The sequence below is a fragment of the Trichosurus vulpecula genome, chromosome 3 (genome assembly GCF_011100635.1).
Source record: "Trichosurus vulpecula isolate mTriVul1 chromosome 3, mTriVul1.pri, whole genome shotgun sequence".
In the NCBI taxonomy this organism is placed as follows: domain Eukaryota; kingdom Metazoa; phylum Chordata; class Mammalia; order Diprotodontia; family Phalangeridae; genus Trichosurus; species Trichosurus vulpecula.
The window spans coordinates 42,768,444-42,793,632 of NC_050575.1; the positions used below are offsets into that span (position 1 = coordinate 42,768,444).

At 37.6% G+C, this 25,189-nt stretch overlaps 1 protein-coding gene across 1 annotated transcript in view; it reads left to right on the forward strand.

The window, feature by feature from the left end:
* The first annotated feature begins 2,093 nt into the window (after nucleotides 1-2,093).
* The window catches only part of STYX (serine/threonine/tyrosine interacting protein), a 42,118-nt gene continuing 19,022 nt past the window's right edge, over nucleotides 2,094-25,189 (forward strand). The window contains exons 1-4 of the mRNA XM_036748505.1: nucleotides 2,094-2,524; nucleotides 15,107-15,139; nucleotides 16,540-16,593; nucleotides 22,751-22,848. Of these exons, the coding sequence (XP_036604400.1) occupies nucleotides 2,468-2,524; nucleotides 15,107-15,139; nucleotides 16,540-16,593; nucleotides 22,751-22,848 (242 nt within the window). The 5' untranslated portion in view covers nucleotides 2,094-2,467. The remainder of the gene's footprint in view (nucleotides 2,525-15,106; nucleotides 15,140-16,539; nucleotides 16,594-22,750; nucleotides 22,849-25,189) is intronic.

Consider the following 25,189-nt stretch of genomic DNA (forward strand, 5'->3'; position numbering starts at 1 on the left):
GTCTGTTCCTGCTCAATTTCCTTCCTCTGCCAAGGCTAAGTAAACCTTTTTGTTAATTGTCATATGTTCTGCAAGTGTCTCATTTTACTTCGATTTCAAAAGTAAAGGCATATTTATTATGGGCTAAGCTTTGGTGATAACAAATGGTAGAACTGAGAGTCTCTGTTCACAAGAAGCTCACCTTGGAATAGAACACAAGGTAAATGGAAAGGTCTTGAAGTCTTAACTGTGCAACAATGGAGCTGATTTCCAGGGTCCAGAGATCCCTAGGTTGAGTAAGTAGTTAAGATAGCAGTGCCTGGGGACTGCTGGGAATAGAAGCAGAGTAGATGATAAAGTGGAGAGGATCTGAGGGTTCAGTGGCAGGACAAGTGGTACTTCTATATTATCCAGGCTCTTGGAGTCAAGTAGCCTGGATGAAGAGAGAAGACAAGGTGGGGAGGCATCCCTGGCAATGTAAGTTCTTGCCAATGTTCCTGATTTGGGGATAGCCTTGAGGCTAGAGTTAGGGGTAGGGGGTGGGCGGGTGCCTTTTTTTTTATTGCTTCTTTTCACCACTGGGCTGCCTGGGATGGATTCTGAGATGGACCCCAGATCATAGATCCTTGAAACTATTTTTTTCCTGCTCCAGTTTACTCAAAAAGTGTTTAAATTTTACTTTAGTTAATTAGCTTTAATAGGCAAAAATCAGCTAAATCATATACATTCTACTTTGAGTTGGCTGTTTTTAAAAGATTTTGACTCTGATATAATAAAACATTAATAGTAAGGGGTAACCTTTTTTCTTCAACCCTTACATAAAATATATGGTGCTACATCTTGAAAAAATGCAAGCTATTTAAATATTTTGGTAACTTAAATTTTCTTAGGATTGTTTTCTAGTTAAAACTTAAGGAAAAGATCAAGTATCGCCTATTGCTGGTATAATGTTGGGCTAGTCACTTTAACTCTTGGCCTCCTTTCAGGAAAATAAGGATAGACCAAAGGATCTCCCTTTCTTTGTGAACATAAACTGATCTACTGTAGTCCAAATATGTCTTCCTCTATTCAGTTACTTGCCACTCTTACTGTAACTGAGAGGGGAAAGGGATTTAATTTTTCCTTCAGACACTTTAGGCAATCGATATAAATATTTAAGAAAAAAAAAAGATGGGCATAATAGAAAAAAAAAAGTCCATCAGATATCAGACTAGAGGTTAGTCACAAAAGTTCAAGGCATGACTGACCTGTACTGGCAGCTTGAAGTGAAGGGCCACTTAAATGAAACTCGAGATCGGAAAGTAAGGCGAGTTGCCAGTTTGCGTCGTTGAAGGGGTTTCTTCAGCGGCATCTCCCTACGCTCCTTCACATTACTACTTAAGGATATTTTCACTACTTATGCTAGTTTTTAAAAAACTCTACAGAAAGTTTATTACATGTCATGAGTAGTGTGGCATTTTTGCAAGACGCAGTTTGCGTCTTTCTTAAACTAAGTTTATTTCATTTTTCCGGAGATCTGGTAGAGACATCATCTGCCAATAGATATCTCCTATCTGCTTCGCCATTTATGGTCTTGAGAGTTTCTTGGGGCCATTGAAAGGTTAAGTGACTTGCCCTGGGTCATAAAGCCATAATGTCAGAGACAGAACTTGAACCCCTCTTCATGACTCAGACTGTGCCGCCTCTCGAGATGTACTGAAGTTACTAAAATGGGTTTAGTTCTTTTGTGCTCTTATGGAAACAGGAACGGAAATACTTGAGGCTACAACTTTTCATGCGCGTGAGGCAGGTGGGGCAATCGGCACAAAGTGAGAAAAAGAAACCCAAGATTCACCTTAAACGCTAGCATCACTTCCTTAATTTTCCCATTTAGTTGGGGTCATCCTGTGGGACGGCATTTTAGGCAATTAGATAAAAGCTTAACTTGGCACTCCTGGGCTAGGAAGCGGGAGCCCGGCCGCCCAGCTTCCTCCAGGACCTAGTTCCTGAGTCCGCTCGTTCGGCCTCCCCAACCGCGGCCCGCGCAGGAAAAAGTGCGCGCGCGTCTACGTCAGCTCAGCCGGCCGGACTGGAGGAGGGGCGTGGCCAGGGCCGGCGCAGCGCCACTCGGCGGCGGGAGGGTAGGGCCGCACTTTACGTGGGCCTGCGTTGGTTGGACGGGAGGTGGGAGGTCTAGGGCTCTGCCTAGGCCGGGTTGAACTGAACCGTGCCGCTTCGGAGTGCAGGAGGCAGAAGGGGCGGGGTAGGGGGGTGGGGTGAGGAGGAACAGCATGGCGGCGGAGCGCGAGCCACCCAACGCTCAGCTGCGCCGCCGTCGCCGCCACCGGAGTGTCCGGGAACTAGTGGCCTTCGTGTGTCAGTAGCCAGCCTGCATTCCCCCCTCCCACCCCGGCCGTCTTGTCTGCTGCAGCAGTCGCTACCTGCCTGAGGGTTACGGGCTGGACAGCCGGGTGGCCCTCCGGACCACACCAGCCAGCTGGCCGGGGCAATGGAGGACGTGAAGTTGGAGTTTCCCACCCTACCGCAGTCCAAAGAAGATGCCGAGGTAAGTCAGGGCCCGGGAAGTATCAGGCAACTGCCTGGCCGGAGGTAGGCCTTCACGCCGTCACAGTCCGGCCTAGGGGCGGTCCCCAGGCCTCAGCTTGGCTCCTTCCACACACCTCCTCCGAACGGGGGTCGCTTCTGAGCTGAAGCGATGACCCCCCCCTAGATCGCTCCTCTCCGCGGACCAGGGCGGGTACAGAGAGCGGGTCAGACTGCGCTGTCTTCCCTCCTGGCGCCTCTTTTTGCGGTGCTCCGAGACGAGCGTGGCCGAAAACCGCTCCTCTCGCCAGGCAGTAGCCAGGCTAAGGATTTGGGCTTCTTCCCTATTGAAAGCCAGGCTCGGTTTCGGCCAGTCCCTCCTGGGGCAGATAGTCCAAAGTTGTCGCCAAAGGCCTCTGGACTTTACAAGCACACTTGTAATTTTCCAAAGTTTGGTGGAATTCTGATTGGGGGAGGAGGGAGATGATTAAGAATTTCCATCTAAAATTTTTGTCTCTTTGAGACTAACACAGGGAGTAAGGTGACTTGAAGATATTTCAGAATGCTTCCGTAGCCAAACCTTTTGTTTGTGTTTACTGTATTTGTTGTGGTTTACCTAAAGTGCACGTTACAGTTGATTTTTCTTTAAAGTCTAAGTGAACATGTGGAAACAATTTCTTGGTTTCAGAAGTATGAATGTATGATGCTAGAAAGAAATCTAATATTACTAGCGACCAAAACTTTGCAAATCCCAAATTGAACCTAAAAATGTATTTGAGAAAACAAATGAAAGAATTATTTCAAGATGAGCCTGGTGTGTGCAGTTATTTGACCATTTGCTCTCTTCTGGAAATCAGAAGGCCTGAAGGAAAAAAGTAACTCAAGAATGTGTATTGGTAGAACCACGTCTAGGCTTTTCTGTATCAGATTTTTTTTTTAATTAAGTTTAGATATTCTGTCATGACAGCTTATCTTTTGATATCAGAATCACCTCTTCACATTTTGGTTCACTGCTGCACATTAAAATTTCTTACTGTCATTACCTAGCAATTTACCTAGGTCCTAGGAAGACTTTGAAAAATAGTAGTTTTTTAAATCCTTGTTTTCTTGTGGAAAAAAAGAGCTAAGTAACATTTGCAGTATAGTCAGTTGTTTTTAAGAACCTTTTACGAGGTTAGGAAGATAAGTAATAGATGTCTTAAGTATGCAAATTTTGGGGGGTGCTATTAAGAACTGAAAGCATTATAATGTCATTTGTGTTATATTTTTAAAAATCATTTAAGCAACGTGAAATTTATGTAATAATCCTTATTTGGATATTTACACAGTAGGACTTTTAGGCAAATACTTTATGTCTAAAATTTGAGCTATCACAATGATCAACTAATAACTTGAGTGACAACATTAGACCCTAAGGGAAGAAGGGTAAGGTAAAGTTGTATAGCTATTTTTCAGTTGTGGTCCTATCTTGGTAAAGATACTGGAATGGTTTGCCATTTCCTTTTCCAGCTTATTTTACAGGTGAGGAAACTGAGGCACACAGGGTAAAGTGACTTGCCCAGGGTCACACAGCTAGTAAATGTCTGAGGCCAGGTTTAAACTCAGATCTTCCTGGCTCCAGGCCTGGCCACACTATCAACTTCACCACCTAGCTGTCCCTTGAGGTAGAGCAGTAGGCATTGAAAAGGACATGAAGGAGAATTAAAATGCCTGCCAAGTTTAGGAATGGTAAAGCACCATGAAAAACTAACTTCAAGTGCCACATGTTGGATATCAGGATGCAAAAAGATTTCAGCAAGTTAGAATGGTGAGCAAAATATAATATTAGAGTAAATTTGATAAATTGCGTTCTGGCCACTGGGAATACAAAAAAAAAAATTTAATAGTACCTGCCCTCAAGGAGCTTAGATATTTACTCTTGGTTTCAGAAACAGGTACAAGATTGAGAAGTGAAAAAGATCTGAGAGGGGTTTAGTAGTTTAGCTATATTGATATTGCATTATATGTAAAGTTTACAACACATCTTATATGCTTTATTACATTTGATTTTTTTATTAACAGGCTTGTGAGATAGTTATTACAGTTACCACTCCCATTTTAAAGATTCAGAAACTCCGGATTCCAAATCCTGGAGTTAACCCTAGCTCCCCCCCCCCCCCCCCCCCATTTTTAACCTTTCCCCTTTTACCCATTCAACCAATTCCTAGGTCTTGTTGATCCTGTTTCCATACCTCTGGAATTTTTTTCCTCTTCACGCATACAATTTTTTTTTTAGTTCAGACCCTTGTCATCTCTTGCCATATCTATTGCAAAAGCCTACTAATTGATCTCCATGCCTCCAGTTTGTCCTCCACACAGATGCCAAATTGATATTCCTAAAACAAATCTGACCCTCCCCTTCCCATCAGTGACTACTTCCTGTCTCTAGGATAAAATACAAACTCATTAGCCTGGAATCTTAAGACAATTGAGCTGCCAACTACCTCTCCAATCATATTTCAAGTCAAGTCAACAAGCATTTATTAAGGGCTTACTATGTCAGTTTGTCATTAAATATTTATTAAGCACCTATACCATGCTGACCAGTGGGGATACCAAGACAGACAAAAGACAGTCCATGCCCTTGAGAAGCTCACAATCTTGGGAGGGGCAGTATGCAAATGACTGTACAAACAAGATAGATGTGGAATAAATAGGAAATAAACAGTAGGAAGACACTAGTTCTGAAGAGAGATTGGAAAAGGCTCCCTGTGAAAGGTGGGATTTTATCAAGAACTCGAAGGAAGCTGGGGAAGCCATGAGGCAAGATGAGGAGGGATGAGAGTATTTTATGTTTGGGGATATCAGGTGAAAATGCCCACAACTGAGAGATGGAGTACCTTGGCTGGGTACATGGGTGAAGGGAAGGGTGTAGTGTAAAGTGTGAAAAGAATGGAAAGGTGAAGGAAGCAGGTTATGAAGGACTTTGAATGCCGTATAGAAGATTTTATGTTTGTTCCTGGAGGTGATAGGGAGCCACTAGAGTTTACTGAGTAGGGCAGTGATGTGTTTAAGTCTGTGCTTTAGAAGACCACTTTAGGAAGATTATCTGTCCGGCAGGCAGATTAATGAAGCTATTGCAACAATCTAGTTATGAGATGATGCCCTCCAGAACCAAGATGGTAGCAGTGTCAGAGGAAAGATGAGGTCAGAAACAAGACTATAGAAAGTTAAGAAAATAAGAGGAGAGGCAATAGAGACACTTGCTGGCCTTCCTGAGGAATTTAGCCACAAAAGGTAGGAGAGGTATTGGACAGTAACTGACAGATAGATACAGATAGATCAAGTGAGGGTTTTTTGAGGGTAGGGGAGACATAGGCATGTTTGTAGGTAATCTGTAGACAGGGAGAGATTGAAGATAAGTGAGAAGGGATGATAGAGGAGGCAGTTTACTGAAGAGAGGATGCAGTGGCATTACTAATACATGTAGCGGGGATTGCTTTTGCAGGAAAAGCCGAATCTTTTTACGGGATAGTGGTATACAGGTAACTTCAGATGAGCAGGGAAGAAGACCCTCTCAGAAAAGAGGAGTGTGTAGCAGAAATTCCCCATCGTACTACTGTTATTTCACTAAAAATTAGTTCTGGTAGTAAGAGAAGAACAGAATTGAAGATAGAAATATGAGCAAAGAGGGGTCAAAACTGTCCCTTTTGTGAATGACCTAATGGTGTGCTTAGAAAAGCTCTTTGTAGTAGCCTACAAAATAAACCATAAAAATCAGAATTTTGAAATTGTATTAACAAAAAAATCCAAAGAAATGATGTCAAGAGAAATAACCATTCTAAATAACCACACAACAGGGAAGATATATGGAAATTATCTTATTAAGACATAAGATTTACAGAAATATAGTTGCAAGACTGGCAAAAAAATAAAAAGCCACTTTATATAATTAATTGTAGAGAGATTTACTACTCAGGATTGTGCCCTGCCAGTTTAGTGAAGGTGATTGTACTGCCTAAAATAACTTACAAATTTAGTGCTGTACTAATAATTTAGTAAAGGTAGACTTTTTTGAACTAGACAAGATAACAAAATTAGTCTAGAAGAAGAAATGATCTGAAATCGTATGAGAAATAATGAGATAAAATATGAACGAGATTTCAGGTTATAGAGTAGAGATCATCTGGTTATAAAACAGAAATGTGTATTAGTGAAATTATGACTAGAGGGAGAATTCTTAACCAAACAGGACATTGTAAAAGATAATTTTGACTACATAAAATGAAAAACATGAATAAAAGCAGCGAAGAGAAAATTATAAGAGGAGATAAAATGGGGAAAATATTTGCATCAAACATCACCAGTTGGTGATGAATGGATATCAGTCTGATATCCAGAATATACAACAAGGAATAAGTGTGTAGCATTGAGGGGCATGTAGTCATGTGGTCATTTATAATTATCAACTTTTCTTATCTATTGGGATTGTCCCGTGGAGCAGCTTTTCACAGTTCGTGCCCCTTCCCTTTTTTTTTAAAGCTAAAGTAGCCTTTTTTTAATTCATATTACGTCTTACCATTTTGTGATCGGAGGGATCTTATTATTTGGATTTTTTTTAAAACTGCTGTTAAGATTTAGACTGTATTTTTTTCAGCCTCCAAATAATCAAGTCAAGTAGCTCAATACCATAGCTCAGTTGGTTAACGAAGCATCTTTTCTCTACAACCACTCTCACTGTTAAGTACTATGAATACTACCTGGCAACTAATAATATACCATGATTTACTAAATAATAGGCAGAGAGTATTCAATCTGGTGACTAGCTAGAATTTAATGTATCTGTTTCAGCCGGGTTTCTGAAGAAGTCAATGTCACCATCTCTCAAGTGGGTTAGGTGTGTGGTGTTTTACACAAAGCTGAGTATAGGGGATGGAGAACAATTTAGGGGGGACACTGGTGGATTTTTTAAGCCCACCCTGCTGTAATGCCCCATCCTGTCCAAGAGCTTCTAGAGCTGCTCTAGATTGGCTCATTTCCCTCAAAGGGATAGTGTATATCAGCTAAAAAATGCAAATTAAAAGAGCCCTAATGTTTCACTTCACTCTATGTCATTTGGCAAAAATGAAAAAAAAGACAATAGAGAATGTTGGAGATGTTGAAAAGACAGGCTCAATCCACCCACTATTGTTGGAGTTGTAAAGTAATGAAGCTATTTTGAGTATCAATTTGGAATTATAAATTATGTCGGATTTACAATTATATTGGAATTATAAAAGAAAAATGACTAAACTGTCAGAGACAGAAAAAAAAGGTTCAGTATATACCTTAATGTTTAGAGCAGCACTTTGTGGTAGCAAAGAACTTCAAGAAATTTAATATTATTGTACATTAGTAAATCAAAAATATGAAGAATTCAAGAGAATGAAAATTCTGAGGTCAGAAATAAAAAAAAATTTATGAATTGTCAAGTTTTCTCATCTGTAAAATAGATATGATTGACTGCAAAGTTTATTTCTTACTCTGAATCTTTGATCTGTGATGTAGTTTGAGATAAACAGAACCAAAGGAATGACATACACAAGAACTGTAATGATTATGGTTGGAGCGATGTTCTAACCCTGTGCCCCAATGCATATTAAGGCCAAATTTTTTCATGAAAGATATTGAAGCCTTTCTTGATAACTGAACAGCTTGGGGGACTACAGGCTTTTGACATCACTTCCTGGTTGTTAGACTAGAAAACAGCCATGAGGAACTTAAAAGTGTGTTTGATTAGTGGACCACAATGGGCAACTCCAGCTCGGGTGGCCTTAGTATATGTCCTTGTTGAATATTCTTCTGTTGTGGCTAAGTAAATATCCTTTTGTTAATATTGAATGATCTACAAGTCTCTTTTCATTCCAATTATCAGGCATAGGCCAGTCCCCCTCTAGTCTGAGTCAGGTCAGGCCTACTAAAAGGAAATTGAACTCTGAAGTAATGAAGTAAAGTCCATAAGGGAGAGGTGAAGAAACATACCTTGTCCCCTCATGGCAGAAAGGTGGGGGGTACTACAGGCACAGAACATAGTCTCAGAAAGGTTTCTGTATTAAATTTTGTTGCTTGATTGTTTTTCTTTGTCACAGGAGAGGGGAGGGTTCAATGTGAAAGTACTTGGAAATGACTGAAGATAAAATTTGTCATTAAAGCTTTTTTTTAAGAACAAGATAGAAAAGTATGGCTGAATATCATTTTGAAAAAGATGGGGAGCGGGGGTTAATGATCTGATAGTGAAACATGTCAGTAGTGTGATGATAATATAGCAGCAAAAAAAAAATCCTAATGGAATATGAGGCTGCAGTAATAGACCTGAGATGAGCAGTATTGGTGAGTTGATGGTCTTAACGTATTTGGCCTTGGTCACACCACCTCTAGAGTGTTTATTCATTTCTGGGCACTACATTTTGGGAAGGACAGTGATAAGCTGGAAGTCAACCAACATAGAAAAAGGTTGTTGAAGTATTAACTTGGTGTACTGCATTTCTTATTTAGCCAAAGGATTAGCTATTTCTAGCACAAGGGAAGAATTGAACTGTGGACGCTATCACCCATGACTTTTGCACAGGCTTAGTAAAACTGAACAATTTGTAGTTTGGGGTATTTTTGGGGCAGGGAGAGGGTTGAAGGAGGAGGTGAGGCAATCAGGGTTAAGTGACTTGCCCAAGGTCACATATCTAGTAAGTGTCAAGTGTCTGAGGCCGGATTTGAACTCAGGTCCTCCTGACAGGGCAGGTGCTGTGTTCACTGAGCCACTCAATTTATAGTTTTAAAACTAGATTGAGAAGACAGGATAAACTGGGTGATGTAGTGTTGAAAGACAAAATGTCAGAAAAGGGAGAAGAGATTTACACAAGAGATTTAGAGAGGGAGGTACTAAGAGAGTGGTGAAAGTATGATTAGTGGGGGGATAGTGACCTACTTGGGATTGAAATATTCTGGAAACAAGAATGGCAAGTCAAGCACTTTTTCTCATGTTAAGGAAAGCTAATTTTATTTTATTTTTATTTATTTAGTATTTAATTTTTCCCCAGTTATATGTAAAAACAATTTTTGTTTTTAAAACTTTGAGTTCCAAATTCTCTCATTTCCTCCCTCCCTGTTCCCCCTCCATTGAGAAGTGAAACAATTCCATATAGGTTATATATATGTAGTCATGTAAAACATATCCATAACATTCATGTTGTGAAAGAAAACATAGACAAAAGAAAATTCAAGAAAAATGAAGAAAGTTTAAAAAAAAAGTGTGCTTTGATTTGTATTGAGACACTATCAGTTCTTTCTCTGGTGATGGATGGCATTTTTCACAGAGTTGTCTTGGATTGTTGTATTGTGAGAATAGCTAAGTCATTCACGGCTAATCATTTTACAGTATTGCTGTTACTTTGTACCCAGTACATTTCATTTTGCGTCAACCCATGCAAGTCTTTCCAGGTTTTTTCTGAGATCATCCTGCTCATCATTTCTTATAGTACAATAATATTCCGTCGTAGTGACATACCACAACTTGTTCAGCCATTCCCAATTGATATCCCCTCAATTTCTAATTCTTTACTCCCAGAAAAGAGCTGCTATAAATATTTTTGTACACATAGGTCCTTTTTGGTTTTTTATCTCTTTTGGGATACAGATCTGGTAGTGGTATTCCTAGGTCAAAGGCTATGCATGGTTTTATAGCCCTTTGGGGCTCTGTCAACAGCACGTTAATGTCTCATTTTTCCCGCATCCCCTCCAACATTTGTCATTTACCTTTTCTTTCCTATTAGCCAGTCTAATAGGTATGAGGTAGTACCTTTTCAGAATTGTTTTCATTTACATTTCTCCAATCAATAGTGAATTAGAGTATTTTTTCATGTAGCTATAGATAGCTTTAATTATTTTATCTGAAAACTGATTATATCTTTTGATCGTTTATCAATTGGGAAATGGCTCTTATTTTTATAAATTTTACACAGTTCTCTGTATGTTAGCAAAATGAGGCCCAGAGAAACTTGCTTCAGATTTTTTTTTCACAGTCACTATTGCTCCATCCTATTTCCCTTTATTCCCTCTACCCTTTTATTCCATTCTCTCTCTCCTTTCACCCTGTCCCTCCACAAAAGCGTTTTGCTTCTGACTACCCCTTCCTCCCATCTGCCCCTCTTTCTCTTATCCCCTTCCCCTTCTACTTTTTTGTAGGGTAAGATAGATTTCTGTACCCCATTGAGTATGTATATTATTTCCTCTTTGAGCCAATTCTGATTGAGAGTAAAGTTCACTCACGCCCCCTCTTCTCCCCCCTTCTCCTCCATTGTAAAAGCTTTTTGTTCCCTCTTTTTTGTGAGACAATTTAAGACAAATGGAAAGCCCTGGGATTAGTTGGTTTGAGAGGCTGCCTCTGCCCCAGCCACAGTTGGGCATCTGACTTGGGGAAGATCTAGGGAACCTCTGCGGATAAGGAATGCCAGACCCAGCTGTGCTGCAGCGAGCAGCGGGCAAGAAAGAACCAGCACACAATGGATGAGTGTAGAAGCAGCGAGGTAGGGACACTGCTGATTGTGGGCGCTTACAAGAGGCTGGAGGACTGAACCCAGGTGGTGGTTTTCGGACCTCTGAGCCCACAGATGGTAAGGAGGTCAGACAACTGGTCAGAATGAGATTACAGGGGTCCTTTGTGCTGGCATCAAGGGCAGGACACTGTTGCATTGCCCATACTTGGGTTGGGGTTCAAGTCCTGGGTTCAGTTCCAGTGCAAGGAGAACACTAGTACACTAGAGCTTGTGGCCTCAGGGGAGCTGGGACCCTGATCACAGTTACAGGACAGAAAAGATAGCTGGTGGTCATTCATAGACCAGAGCAAAGGCCAGGAGAATAATATACACACATCTCCCTAGATCATACATCCTTTAATAAACCGAAAACTTAAGGGCCCCAGAATTAGCTCCTAAAACAGCTGCACAAAAAAACCTTGAAGCTTGGCACAGTGCCCTCTACACCCTGGAAGCAGAACCCCACTTTAGCATAGAGTTAAAAGTCAAGAAATAGCCTGGGTAAATGAGCAAACAGCAGAAAAAAGATCCTGACCACAGTTACTATGGTCAGAGGGAAATTCAAAACACAAACTCAGAAGACAACAAAGTCAAAACTGCTACATCCAAAACCTCAAAGAAAAATATGAATTGGTCTCAAGCAATGAAAGAGCTCAAAAAAGATTTTAAAAATCAAGTAAGAGATGTAGAAGAAAAATTGGCAAGAGAAATGAGAGTGATGCAAGAAAATCATGAAAAAAGTCAACAGCTTAGTAAAAAGAAGCACAGTAAAACCCTGAAGATAACAACTTCTTGTAAAACAGAATAGTCCAAGAGAAACAAGAGTGATGCAAGAAAATCATGAAAAAAAGATTCAACAGCTTAGTAAAAGAGGCACACACACACACACAACAACAACAAAACAAAACTGAAGAAAACAACACCTTAAAAAACAGAATAAGCCAAATGCTGAAAGAGGTACAAAAATCCAGTGAATAGAAAAGTGCCTTGAAAAGCAGAATTGGCCAAGTGGAAAAAGAGATACAAAAATTCACTGAAGAAAAGAGCACCTTAAAAAGTAAATTAGCCAAATGGAAAAGGAAGTATAAAAGCTCATTGAAGAAAATAATTTCTTAAAAATTAGAATTGGGCCATTGGAAGCTAGAGACTTTATGAGATATAAAGAAACAATAAAACAAAATTTAAAAAAATGAAAAAATAGAAGAAAATTGAAATATCTCATTGGGGAAAAAATTGACTTGGAAAATAGATGCACGAGAGATAATTTAACAATTAATTGACTACCTGAAAGCCGTGATCTAAAAAAGAGCCTAGACATCATCTTTCAAGAAATTGTTAAGGAAAACTGCTCTGATCTCCTAGAACAAGAATGTAAAATAGATATTGAAAGAATCCACCAATTGCCTCCTAAAAGAGATCTCAAAATGAAAATTCCCAGGGATAACATAGCCAAATTCTAGAGCTCCCTGGCTAAGGAGAAAATATTGCAAGCAGCTAAAAAGAAACAATTAAAATATCGTAGATCCACATTCAAGATAACACAAGACATAACAATTTCTACATTTAATGATCAGAGGGCTTGGAATATGATATTCCAGAGGGCAAAAGTGGATATTCAATGAAGTAGAGGACTTTCAAGCATTCCTAATAAAAAGGCCAGAACTCCATAGAAAAATTGACTTTCAAATACAGGATTCAAGAGGAGCATAAAAAGGTAAACAGGAAAGAGAAATCATAAGGGTTTCCAAAAGGTCAAACTGTTTACATTCCCACATGGGAAAGTGATACTTATAATTCCTTGAAACTTTCTCATTGTTAGGACAGTTAGAAGGAGTATACATAGAGAACATAGGTATGAGTTCAATGTGATGATTATCTTAAAAAATATAACATTAAGGGATGAGAAAGAGGAATGCCCTGAGAGAAGGGGAAAGGGAGAGGTAGAAGGGGGCAAATAATCTGACATAAAAGAGGTAGTGTGAAAGCTTCTACAGTGATGGGGAAGGTAGAGAGCAGGGGGAGTATATGAGCCTTACCCTCATTGGAATTGGCTCAAAGAGGGAATAATATATGACTCACTTGGATGTAGAAATATGTCTTCCCATATAGGAAAGTAGGAGGGGAAAGGGATGGGGTAGGGTGATACTGATAAAAGGGAGGGAGGATTGGGGGAGGTGTTACTCAGAAGCTTTTGACTACTTTTGAGGATGGACAGGGTAAAAGGAGAGCAAGAGTAGGATAAATGGGGAAAATAGGATAGAGGGAGACACATAGTAATCATAAATGTGAAAAAAATTTATAGCATGTTTTCTGATATAGACTTCATCTCTCAAATGCGTAGAGAACTGGATCAAATTTATAGAAATAAGAACTATTCCTCAGTTGATAAATTGTCAAAGGGTATAAACAAGCAGTTTTCAGATGAAGTAATCAAAGCTATCTATAATCATATGAAAATATGTTCTAAATACAAATTAAAACAACTCTGAGCTACCACCCTATATCTATCAGTTTGGCTAATATAACAGAAAAGGAAAGTAGCAGTTGTTGGAGTGGATATGGGAAAAATGAGACACTAATGCACCGTTGGTGAAGTGGTATACTAATTCATTCATTCTGTAGAGCAATTTGGAACTATGCCCAAAGCATCATACCCTTTGACCAAGCAATACCACTACTAGGTCTATATCCCAAAGAGAGGAAAAAAAACAAAACAAAAAGGAAAAGTACCTATACGTACAAAAATATTTATAGCAAAGAATTAGAAACCGAGGAGATGTCCATCGATTGGAGAGTGGCTGAACAAGTTGTTGTGTATGATTGTGATGGTTTCTATTGTGCTATAACAAATGATGAGCAGGATGCTCTCAGAAAAACCTGGAAAGATTTATGTGAACCAATGCAAAGCAAAATGAACAAAACCAAGAGAACATTATACGTAGTAACAGTAATATATGATGATCAACTGTGAATGACTTAGCTTTTCTCAGCAACACAGTGATCCAAGACATTTCTGAAGGACTTAATGATGAAAAATGCTACCCATCTCCAGATGAAGAACTGATGGAGTCTGAATGCATATTGAAGCATACTTTTTCTTTACTTTCTTTATTTTGGGGGTTTTTTTTGGTCTGTGTTTTCTTTTACAACATGGCCAACATGGAAATATATTTTGTATGACAGTACATGTATAACTATATCAAATTGCTTGCCTTCTCGTGGTGGGGGAGGGAGGGAAATAATTTGGAGCTCAAAAAATTTTTTAAATGAATGTTAATTGGGAAAAATAAAATATTAAAATTTTAATGGCAATAGATGGAAGAAAAAAGAAGATTGCCTTTAACACAGAGGTAATAGTAATGTTCAATAAGCTATTGAATTTGTATACAACACAGCAAAGCAAATAAATAGAAAAAGAAGAAATGTTTTCTTTAATAAATGAGCATCTACAATTTTACACTAGGCTGGATATTGTTTGGAGACTCTGAAGCCATGAAGGACAAGTCTAATCCCTCTTTCATTTAGCAGCCCCTCATAAATGAAGAGGGCTATCCTGTCCACTCTAAATTTTTTCTTCCAAAAAGGTCCAGTTCCTTCTACCAATCCTGGTATTATCTCCAGTAGTCTTACAATCCTGGTCATCTTCCTCTTATTTTACTCCCTCTCCTCAGTGCTTTTTCTAAAGAACACTGGGAGGAGGATGGGATCAAATATGAAAGGATCTAGGCTCAACTTCTGGTTCTTTTGCTACTGTAATTTTAGGATAAATGTTGAAACACTTTTGAGTATTGTTAGTCTTTTGAATATGATTAATGATAACATATTGCTGTGTACTGTTAATAAGATCAGAATCGCATCTCCAGAAGTTCACTCTAATTACATATTTTAGTTATTGTTTCTTGGTACTTGTAAATAGCATTGCCAAAATAAAATTATTATCTAATAATCTATATATAACAAAATTTTTTTAAAAGTCATATAGTGCTTTATAACTTTTTTTTGCTTTTTAAATTAGGGGAAAATTTTTACTTAACTTTTGGTTTGTGTGTGTTTTTAAGGATTGGACCTATCCCATGAGGCGAGAGATGCAGGTATGATGTTAACCTTAAGTCCATTTAATTTTTGTTTAGTTTAAAGCTCAGGTTTGTCACATAAATGCATTAATTCTCCCTTTGCTTAAAGTAAATCAGATCCTTAACTCAGATGACCAGCCCAGTTGAGAGTAAATGATCTTCTACTTAGAATGTAGACCAAAGTATTACAGTGTTGACATCATCTTGATTAATTATTAGAAAATAAGCCTGTTGACTTCATCTTGACTGATTATTAGAAAATAGGTTTGAGGTTCAGCTACAGATTTTCTTGTCTAATTTGTATGAACTTGAGTAAATCAGTTCTGTAAAATGAGAATAATTATAACCATTTAAAACATTAGGTCATATATTAATTCTAGCAGACTTCTCTTGTGCCTAATTTCCTATGGGAAAATATCCCTCAACATACTGAATTTGAAACTTTTGATATGAAAGGAATTAAGTTATTGACTAGCTTTCCTACATGTTGGGAAGCATGCATTATAAGACACAGTCATTTTCAATTTGCTTCTCCCTTTTTGGTACAAATATTTATGATATTTAATAGGGCTGTACTGCTGTATTACATTTAGGGAGTAGGTACTATCATCTAACACATAACCAGGGTGAGAATTCTCCAGCTTTTGTAGAGTAAATATTTACTTGCTCTCTCAAGTCTCTGACTTCATAAATTGATGCTTTGAGTTTATGTAGAATGGATACCTGTATTTAACACCAGCATTTTTTGAGGCTGCCTATTTAGACTCAAAAGATACAATTTTTATATTAAATGTATGGTGTTTTTGTTGAGTGTACAGTAGTAACTATATTCCTGCCATCACAATGTCCTTAATGCTTTTGAATTGGCTTAAAAAGGAATTTGGTTTTTTTCCTCCAGTTCAATCATAGAATCTAGCAAGGAATGGAAAATAAGAGGCTATGAGGATATGGAGATGGCATTCTTACATATCTAATGTTTTTATTAGAACTAGCTGTTTAAATGAGTTCTAAATATAGTTCCTAAAGGTAAGGTTTAAAGTCTGTTTTAATGTTTTAATATTAGCATATAGGACACATTTTCGTTACTTGTTTCAGCTGTTGGTTGCTCTAAATAACAAAAAGCTTTGGAACGTATTTTGTACTTCCGTAAGAACTCTCAAATCAGTGAACATAATATAAAAATTGTGTGATTTAGTAGAAAAGACATTGGCTTGGGAGTCAGGGACTGAATTTTAATGTTGTCTTTGCTACTGAACTAATAGTGTGACCTCAGGCAAGTCATTTCCTCTCTTGGCCTCTTTGTTTCTTTATCTGTATAATGAAGTGATTGGACTAGAAGCTTTTCTTCCTGTCCTAAACTTAAATTTGATAAGTATTTGTGGACTTAAGTTGGTAATTGTAACTAATTTTTCTTTTAGGAAATTTTACCTGGATTGTTTTTGGGCCCATATTCTTCAGCTATGAAGAGCAAGGTATGACTTTTTTAGGTTATCTTCATAGAGATAATTTATTAACCAAATTTTCTGTTACAAGCTATCCTAATAACACAAGAAATCTTTTGGGGGTGGGGGCTGTAGAGACAGTGCATAGACATGGTATCCCAAAAAATCTTAGTGCACTTTTGTTTATAAAGCTTTATAGTTTTATATAAAGCTACAAATTAATCTGTATCTAAATTTATGAGGGCAGCTAGGTAACACAGTGGATAGAATACAGGCCCTGGAGTGAGGAGGACCTGAGTTCAGATGCAGCCTCAGATAATTTATAGCTGTGTAATCCTGGACAAGTCACTTAATCCTGTTTGCCTCAGTTCTTCATCTGTAAAATGAACTGGAGAAGAAAATGGCAAATCACCCCAGTATCCTTGTCAAGAGTACGCCAAATAGGGTTTTGGGGACACAACTAAAATGACTTAAAAACCACAGCCGAAATGTATTATTTTGCTTTTTTGTTTTCTTAATGTTTTATTGAAAAGAACAAAGAAAACAAACTAAATATAAAAATCACTTTAGAAAAATGTTCTATGCTAGGCTGGTATAAAGTTAAATGTTAAAGTTGAAATTAGCTCCTGATTAATTGTCCCAGTTTTCTTTTATGCTGATTTTTTTTCTTTAGAGGTAAGAAATATAATTTTTAAAATTCCCCTTTAAAGTGCTTAATTTGAACTTCATTGTCTTGAAGGTACGCAGATAAATATTTGCACAACTTAAACTTCAGATCTGAAAAAAATCATGAGGATACAAGAATTAGCTTTTAAGCATTCTTTTCATGTTCTCTTGTGTGTATTTAGGCAGTTAAATATATTATCAGCTTCCCCCCCCCCAACTTTGGAAAATATCGTTGGAACCACTGTTAGAATACTATGGATTATAAATAAAATAAGAAAGGCTTGAGAGCCAAAGTGAATGAGTGTGCTTGTGTGATTACAGATATAAAAGTATAGAATCCCATTTTAATATATACCATTTCTATATAGTAGGGGTTAGAGACTAAATTTGTGATTTCATTGGTATAGAACACCCTAAATAAAGAAATTTCCTCAACTAGTACAGGTCAGCACCTTCTCTGCAGCTTTTAGTCTTAGAGTTGACCAGAGCACAGAGAGATTAAGGGACTGAGATACGTTAAGCAATTATTATTTGACAGGCAGGACATTGTATTAGCTTCTCTGGATAGAGATTAGATGAAAGATGGTCAGTGCACTCAAGTCATACTCAGTGTAGTCTAGTAGTGTTGAAAAACAGTTGACTATAACACAGAATATTACTTTATATTGTGCTTTGTAAGGTTACAGAGGTCTGAGGGAGCATAGAATTAGAGATGAAAGGAATCTCAGAGGCCATCTGGGCCACATTCCTCATTTGCAGTTAAGGAAACTGAAAGGTCACACAGATAATAAAGGTCAAAGTGGAATGTGTACCCAGTTCCTCTGACTCCAGAGCTAGTCCTCTTTCTACTCTATTGGGGGAAGACTAGGGTGATGGAAGAGAAGCTTCTTGAGGGAGAGATACCATTTGAGTAGGCCTTTAAGGAATGGTTAGGAATTCAGCTGTTAAACTCCAGAACCATACCGCATATGGGACATTTCCAGCTGAATGTCACACAGAAATCCTAAAATAAAAACAACTCATTATATTTCCCAACCTATCTCCAAACCTCCCTCTGCTGCTTATTCCCCCTCTCCCCCACCCCTACTTCTCAGTTCATTTTTCATTACCCTCTAAGGCTGTGTGTTACTACCACTATGCTCTTCTGGTTCTCTTCCTACTTGTCTGATTGTTCCTCCCAAGTCTGTTACTGGTTCATAATTCATATCATGCCCCCTAACTGTGTGGGTGTTCCCCAAGTTTCTCTCCTACTTCCTCTTCTATTTTCTCTCTACATTATTCTCTCTTGGTAATCTCATCAGATTCCATGAGTTTAAACTTCTTTCTTTGCAAATGACTCCAAGATATGTGTGTCCAGTCTCTACATCACCAGTTGCCTATCAGACATTTCAGATCAGTGTCCCAGAGATGTTTCAGAGTCAATATGTCTCAGTCTTTTCCCCAAAACACTCTTTCAAACTTTCCTATTTCTTTCAAAGATACCGTCTTTCTAGAGTATTCTCTGCCATTATCTTGGACTCCTTACTCTGTTACCACACGTATCCAGTCGGTTGTCACTTCTTGTTTCTTCTTTCACAATAGCTCTCAGATCTGACCTCTTTTGTCCACTCATTCAACTACTCACTTAGTTTAGATTTTCATTGCATCTCAGTCTCCCTGCCTTGATACTGTTCCCTATTCCAGTCTATCCTACCAAATTTTCCTCAAGGACAAATCTGACTGCCTCTTCTAATGCCAGTGGCTTCCTGTTGCATCTAAGATAATATTTAAAACCATGGTCTGGACCCAGCCTGTCTTTCTAGCCTTTAAGTCCCTCAAAGACATTATTTTTCTGTTCCTTAGTATCCCCAGGACTTAGCACAGTGCCTTGCACATAAGTACTAATAAACACTTGTTAAGTGACTACACTGTGTTCCTCACCCCTTGACCCTCCCATCTCCTTTCTTTGTTTCTCATCTTCTCATCTCATTCCTAGAATGTACTTCTTCCTTATCCCCATTGCAAAGAATCCTTTTCTTCCTTTAAGACACACAGTTCAAGGACCGTATTCTCCATGAAGCTCTTCCTGGTCCCCTCAATTGCTAGGGCCTTCCCTATCACCTTGCTTTGTATGTGACTACTTTGTATATTTGTATTTACTTTACATTTATGCTGCATTGTTCCTTGAGAGTTGAAATTATTTCCTTCCTTTTTTTGTAATCCTAGGGCCTAGCATATAATACACTCTTAGTAAGTACTCCCAGCTTCCAGTGTTTTCTCTCTCCAATCCATCTTCCATGAAAATACCTTTCAGGCTTATTTCAAAGTACTTCTCTTCATATACTCTATATTCTAGCCAAACTGACCCTGAATTTGGCATAAAGTCAGAAATATATTCCCATGGGAAAATTCCCTCAGCATGTTATATTGAAAACTTCTTGATAGGGAATTAATTATGATGTTAGTCAGCCCTTTGACATGCATTGTCAAAGGCTAACATTGGCTCTTCGTTATTGTTGAATCATTTCAGTTATGTCCAACTCTTCATGACCTCAGTTGGGGTTTTCTTGGCAAAGATACTGACATGGTTTGCCATTTCCTTCTCCAGCTCATTTTACAGATGAGGAAACTGAGGTAAACAGGATAAAGCGACTTGCCCAGGGTCATACAGCTAGTAAGTTTCTGGAGCCAGATTTTAACTCAGGAAGATGAGTCTTCCTGACTCCAGGCCTGGCACTCTATCCATTGCACCACCTTATATTGTCTCTTCTTTTTAGTAAATATATTTAGTGTATCAAAAGTGTGATAACTGCTGATTCTTTTCCAGTAAATGCTATCAGTACTGTCATCTAATAGACATTACTAGACTAGGAATTCTTCAGATCTCAGCTATGTAGCAAAAATATTTATAGGCTTTATCAAGTTTCTAATTTGGCATTAAATTAAATATTATGTATCCCTAGTGTTCTGTTTTTTTTTTCTTAAATTTATTCTGTGGACTTTAAACACCAATAAACTATGAAGAACAGATAAAAGGATTATATGTAAAACTGTTAACGTCTGTTAACATATACTTTTTAAAAAGCATATATTAATTTTAATGTAATAGTTACAAAACAGTTCTTTTTGAGGTCCTCTTCTGAACTTTTACCCTCTTCTGGGTATTTTAAAATGTTTCATTGATAACTGTTCGCTTTCTTTTTTTTGTTTGTTTGTTTTACATCTCTGTAATAGAAGCCCTTCCTAACTATACTTATGTAATAAGTAGTCACGCTACAGAAATCAACACATTGGCAGTATTGTAAATTTATATCTTTTTACACCTCTATTCCATGCTCACTGTGACAAGAAGTCAGAAACATGCTTTTTATCATTAGACTTCTTAAAGTCATCTTTACTCATTCTGTTGCTCAGTGCTTTCAAGCCTTACAGAGTTGTTTATGTTTTTGTGGCCATAATATATCATCTTTTATTAATTGGCTCGTTCAACTTTGACTCATTTGATACAACCATATTCATCCCTAGCTTTCCTCAAGTTTAAGTTCATGTGCTACTTCCTACAAGTTTTTCCTTATCCCTCTATTAGTGCTCTCTTCGTACTCAAACTATATTATATTTGTCTGTTTAGATGTTATATTTCCTAGTAGAGATCCTAGAGGGAAGGGATTGTTTTTATATCCACTACCTTGCACAGTGATTTGTATATAGCATGTACAGTTATCCCTTCCACATCGTGGCTTTCCCCATCAAGGTTTTGATATATATGGATCAGCATAAGAAACTAAATGGAAATTTTGCAGAAGCTGCAGATGACATGTGAAGGCCAGCATACAACACAAAAAAAGTGTAGAAACTTAGAAATGTATGAAGCATATATAGTACTGTGTAATATCAACATATTTTATCTTTTAAAACCTCAATAATTCAGACTGCTTCTCTGGTATGAAGTGATGGTTAAAAATTTTTACACAAATTTTCCAGCTCACAGGGGTGCTGCACCTCTAACTCCTGCAATGTGGAAGGGATAACTCTATTAATAAATTTCTATAAATGGGTTAGAAGTTGTACCAGATGATCTACAGGGATAAAATAAACCTGCTCATTTTGGTATCCCTAGGTTTCTGTCTTGCCAATCCCACCTGAGGACTTATTTCTTTTGTCTTTCCTCAAGCGCAAAAATTACTCGTTGTGGTTCTGAAAAAAATACAAGGGTGGTAATTAGGTGGTGTAGTGGCTAGAGAGCACTGGGCCAGAATCCAGGAAGGCCTAAGTTCAAATTCAACCTCACATATTTACTAGCTTCTTAATCTTGGAAAAATCACTTAATTTTTGTTTGCCTCAGTTTCCTCAGCTACAAAATGGGGATAATACTACACCTATCAGGGTTACTATGCGGATAAAATACTAGGGTTATTGTGAGGATAAAATTGAGATCATATTTATAAAGTGCTTAGCATAGTACCTTACCCAAAGGTGCTATATAAATCGTAGCAATGGTGGTGGTGATGATCATGTCAGTAATGTAAATGTCATCTTCCTGAGAACTCTGGAGAATCAATGTAAAAGTTAATGTGCAGTTTTGTGTTTCAGTGGTGACCAAGTGGCAAAGTGATAAGGAGGAACGGGAGAGAAGCACCAGTTCTTGGCAGTCTCAATTTTTTTTTTAAGCGAACTAAGTTACAGAGCTTTTAACTGGGGGTGGAAGAAAGGAGGGGCTGTGGGAGGTTTAAGAAGGAATGAAAAGGTTTAGAAAAGCCATTGTGGTGAGACTCAGTTTATAAAATAAGATCTCATCAGCTCAGAAATTTTATGTATTTATTGCATGTCACTGTGTGAGATATATTTTAATTGTCTATAAAATTCATTGTATTAGTTCTATTGTAATCCTAAACTGTGTTACTGTAATCACCATTTCCGGTTTTTCTGTTGTGAATGAATGAAAGAAAAAGTATTTATTAAGGTTTGCTATATGCAAAGCACTTTGCTAAATGCTGGTGATACAAACAGAAAAGAAGTCAGCCGTAGCTTTAAGGATCTTACTTTGATGGTAGAAGACAATGCATATAGGAGCTGTTAACTGCAAGTCAGATGAAAAAGCCCAGTTGTCCCTAGCATTCAACAGCCAAGCAAGTGGTAATACATATTCGTTAATGTCATTCCCATTAATAGAACCATATTTGTTTCTCATGTTGAACCATTTGATAGCACCAAGGACTTTGTTGTTGAGATTTTCTTTTCTACATCCTTCAGTAGCTCTGGCTGCTGATGAGCTTGGGACTACAGCACCTGAAGAGGAACAGGTTGCTTTCTTGGACATTTTCTGCAGAGGTTAGACCGGAAGCAGGGACATGTTGGTCTATTCCAGGAGCTTTTGGATTTGGCAGCCTATTAGTGACAGTTGGCATTAGTACACAGCAAACCAGCGCTCTTCCCCCTACCCTCAACAGAGATATACAGAGCATGAGAACTCCATATTCTAAGGATTTTAAATGTGTGTTTAAGGAGACATTTCATATTTTAAACTTCTGTACTTTTTTTACAGCTACCTATACTACAGAAACATGGAATAACCCATGTAATATGTATAAGACAGAACATTGAAGCAAACTTTATTAAACCAAACTTTCAACAATTATTTAGGTAAGAAATGTGTGTAGGCGTAATTTGGGGTCGGAGGGAGCTGGGAAATGGGATTCAACATCTCACATACTAGGCATCAGAAAATCTAATAAAAGCTTGTTGTGGTGAATGTGAAGCTTTATTGAAAGGTCTTCTCTTTGGTTTCATAGGAAAGTAACTTGTGCCAGATGATTTTGAAATCAAGATCATTTGTGATCTTATATACTTGGGTTTGCCAAAGTTTAAAATAAATTAATTAAGAGTGTCTTCTTAACCTAAATCATTTATTTTCTGAAACAGCATTTTATGTTATACACTACTTACTTAAAGATAATGTATATCATTGTTACCAAACCCCTCAGGCACAGAAGCTTCCTTTCAGTACCCTAGTATTTAAGGCCAATCATCACCTACATAAATGCCAGATTTTCTTAAGAAAAACTTTATATTCCAGTGAAGACCAATAATGCATTTAATAATATTACCCTTAAGTATTTCAGTATCTCATTACTTCATAAACTAGCTGCCCTAGCATTTAAGTATGAGGTCACTAAATATACTCTGTATAACAGTGGTTTCTTACATTTTACAATGCCCTTATTTTTTTTTATAGTCCCTTCGAATCTTATTTGGCAAATTTAAAAATTTTTATTTTTAGTGATTTCTGGTTTTTACAATATATTTCAGGTGCTACCCAAAGACCCATCCCTTCTAACAGATTAAAAAAGAGAGGATAAAAGCAAAACTGACCAATACTTTTACCATGTCTGAAATAAGAGTAGGGAGGTTTGGCAGATTTTCATTATATCAGGAGGTGATCTCCTAGGTAGGATTCATTTCATGACAAATTACTCTTATTTATTTTATATACATTTCTCTGGGCCTTGATAAACTTCCCACTCAAAATAGAGTACAAAGACTCTTCTTCTGGTCACCCTGAGATCCTTGAATGTGAGTACAATGTTCACAAACTGAACTTTGCTTTCCTACCTCTAGAGGAGTACTTTTTATTCTCAGTCTCATGACCCTTGTCTTTTCTGCCCTCTAGAACCTTAGTTCTCGAATTTCTTTTGCTAACAGAAAAGGAATCAAGGCATGCTGAACTTTTAAGATGGCAATGGAAAATGGTTCCAGAGTAGTAGAGCCTCCAAACTCATTACCTGGGCCTTGAGGTTCCTCTTTCTTTCTCCCTTCTACCATTTTGTTTTTTTCTTTAGAACATGTGGATAGAAAGCCAAGCTAAAAAGAACAAGTAGCAAACTTTAGCTGAAGGTGAGAGGTAAGATTTCAAGGCACACTTAGTGAAATTGGAGGCACAACCTTTGAGAACCTCTTCTTAGATTGTCCTAGAAGAGAAGTAAAAATACTTAAAAGGAGTTGGGAACTGCTGAGGGAAGTTTGGGCATCCTGGGAGGCAGATGATGTATTGACAAAACAACCAACAACTGAAAGACAGAGAAGAATGACCTATTTTTATTTCTGGCTCCAGGTAATTTTCTGAGTCTAGAAAATACTTTAGTAAGTTTAAAATGTATTTAAATGTTTACAAAGCTGAAGATTACTGGCCTTAGCATTTTTCTGCAATGATTGCTTGCAATGTAACATTTTTTTCCAAATATATTCCTGTTCATGTAATGAGAATAGTTAATGTCCCATTTTTGTGTGTCAAGAAAACATAGTCTTATTTGCATATTATTTTAGCGTTTTAGGTGTAACCCAGGAGATTTGGAAATGAAAATCCAATATGAAAATTGTATGGTTTGGAAGCATCCTTTAAATAATAACTTCAAAGTATCTTTTAACATTTTTAAAATTTAATTTACATTATTTTCAGTTAACAAGTCTTCATTTTTCTCCTTGTCAGTTCTTACCTTCATTAAATTTAAAAAGAAAAAACCCTTTGTAACAAATATACATAGTCAAACTAAATTAACTCCCACATTGGCCATGTCCAAAAAAAGTAAGTCTCAGTCTGCACCCTGAGCTCATCACCTCTTTTTCAGGAGATAAAGTAAGTATCATCATGGGCCCCTCTGGAATTATGGCTGATCATTGCATTATCTCAGTTTTTAAGTTTTTCAAAGTTGTCTATCTTTACAGCTGGATAAGTTACTCTTGGTTATAAGCCTAAATCTTTTGTCTTTGAGAATGTCATATTCCAAGGTTTCTGATCCTATTTATAGTGGGTGATTGCTAAATCTTATATGATTCTAACTGGCTCCTTGGTACCTGATTTCTTTTTATGGCTGTTTGCAAAGTTCTTTCTTTGACCTAGAAGTTATGGATTTGGCTATGATATTCCTGGGAATTTTCGTTTTAGTGTTTCTTTCAGGAGATACTGACTGGTTGATTCTTACAGTTT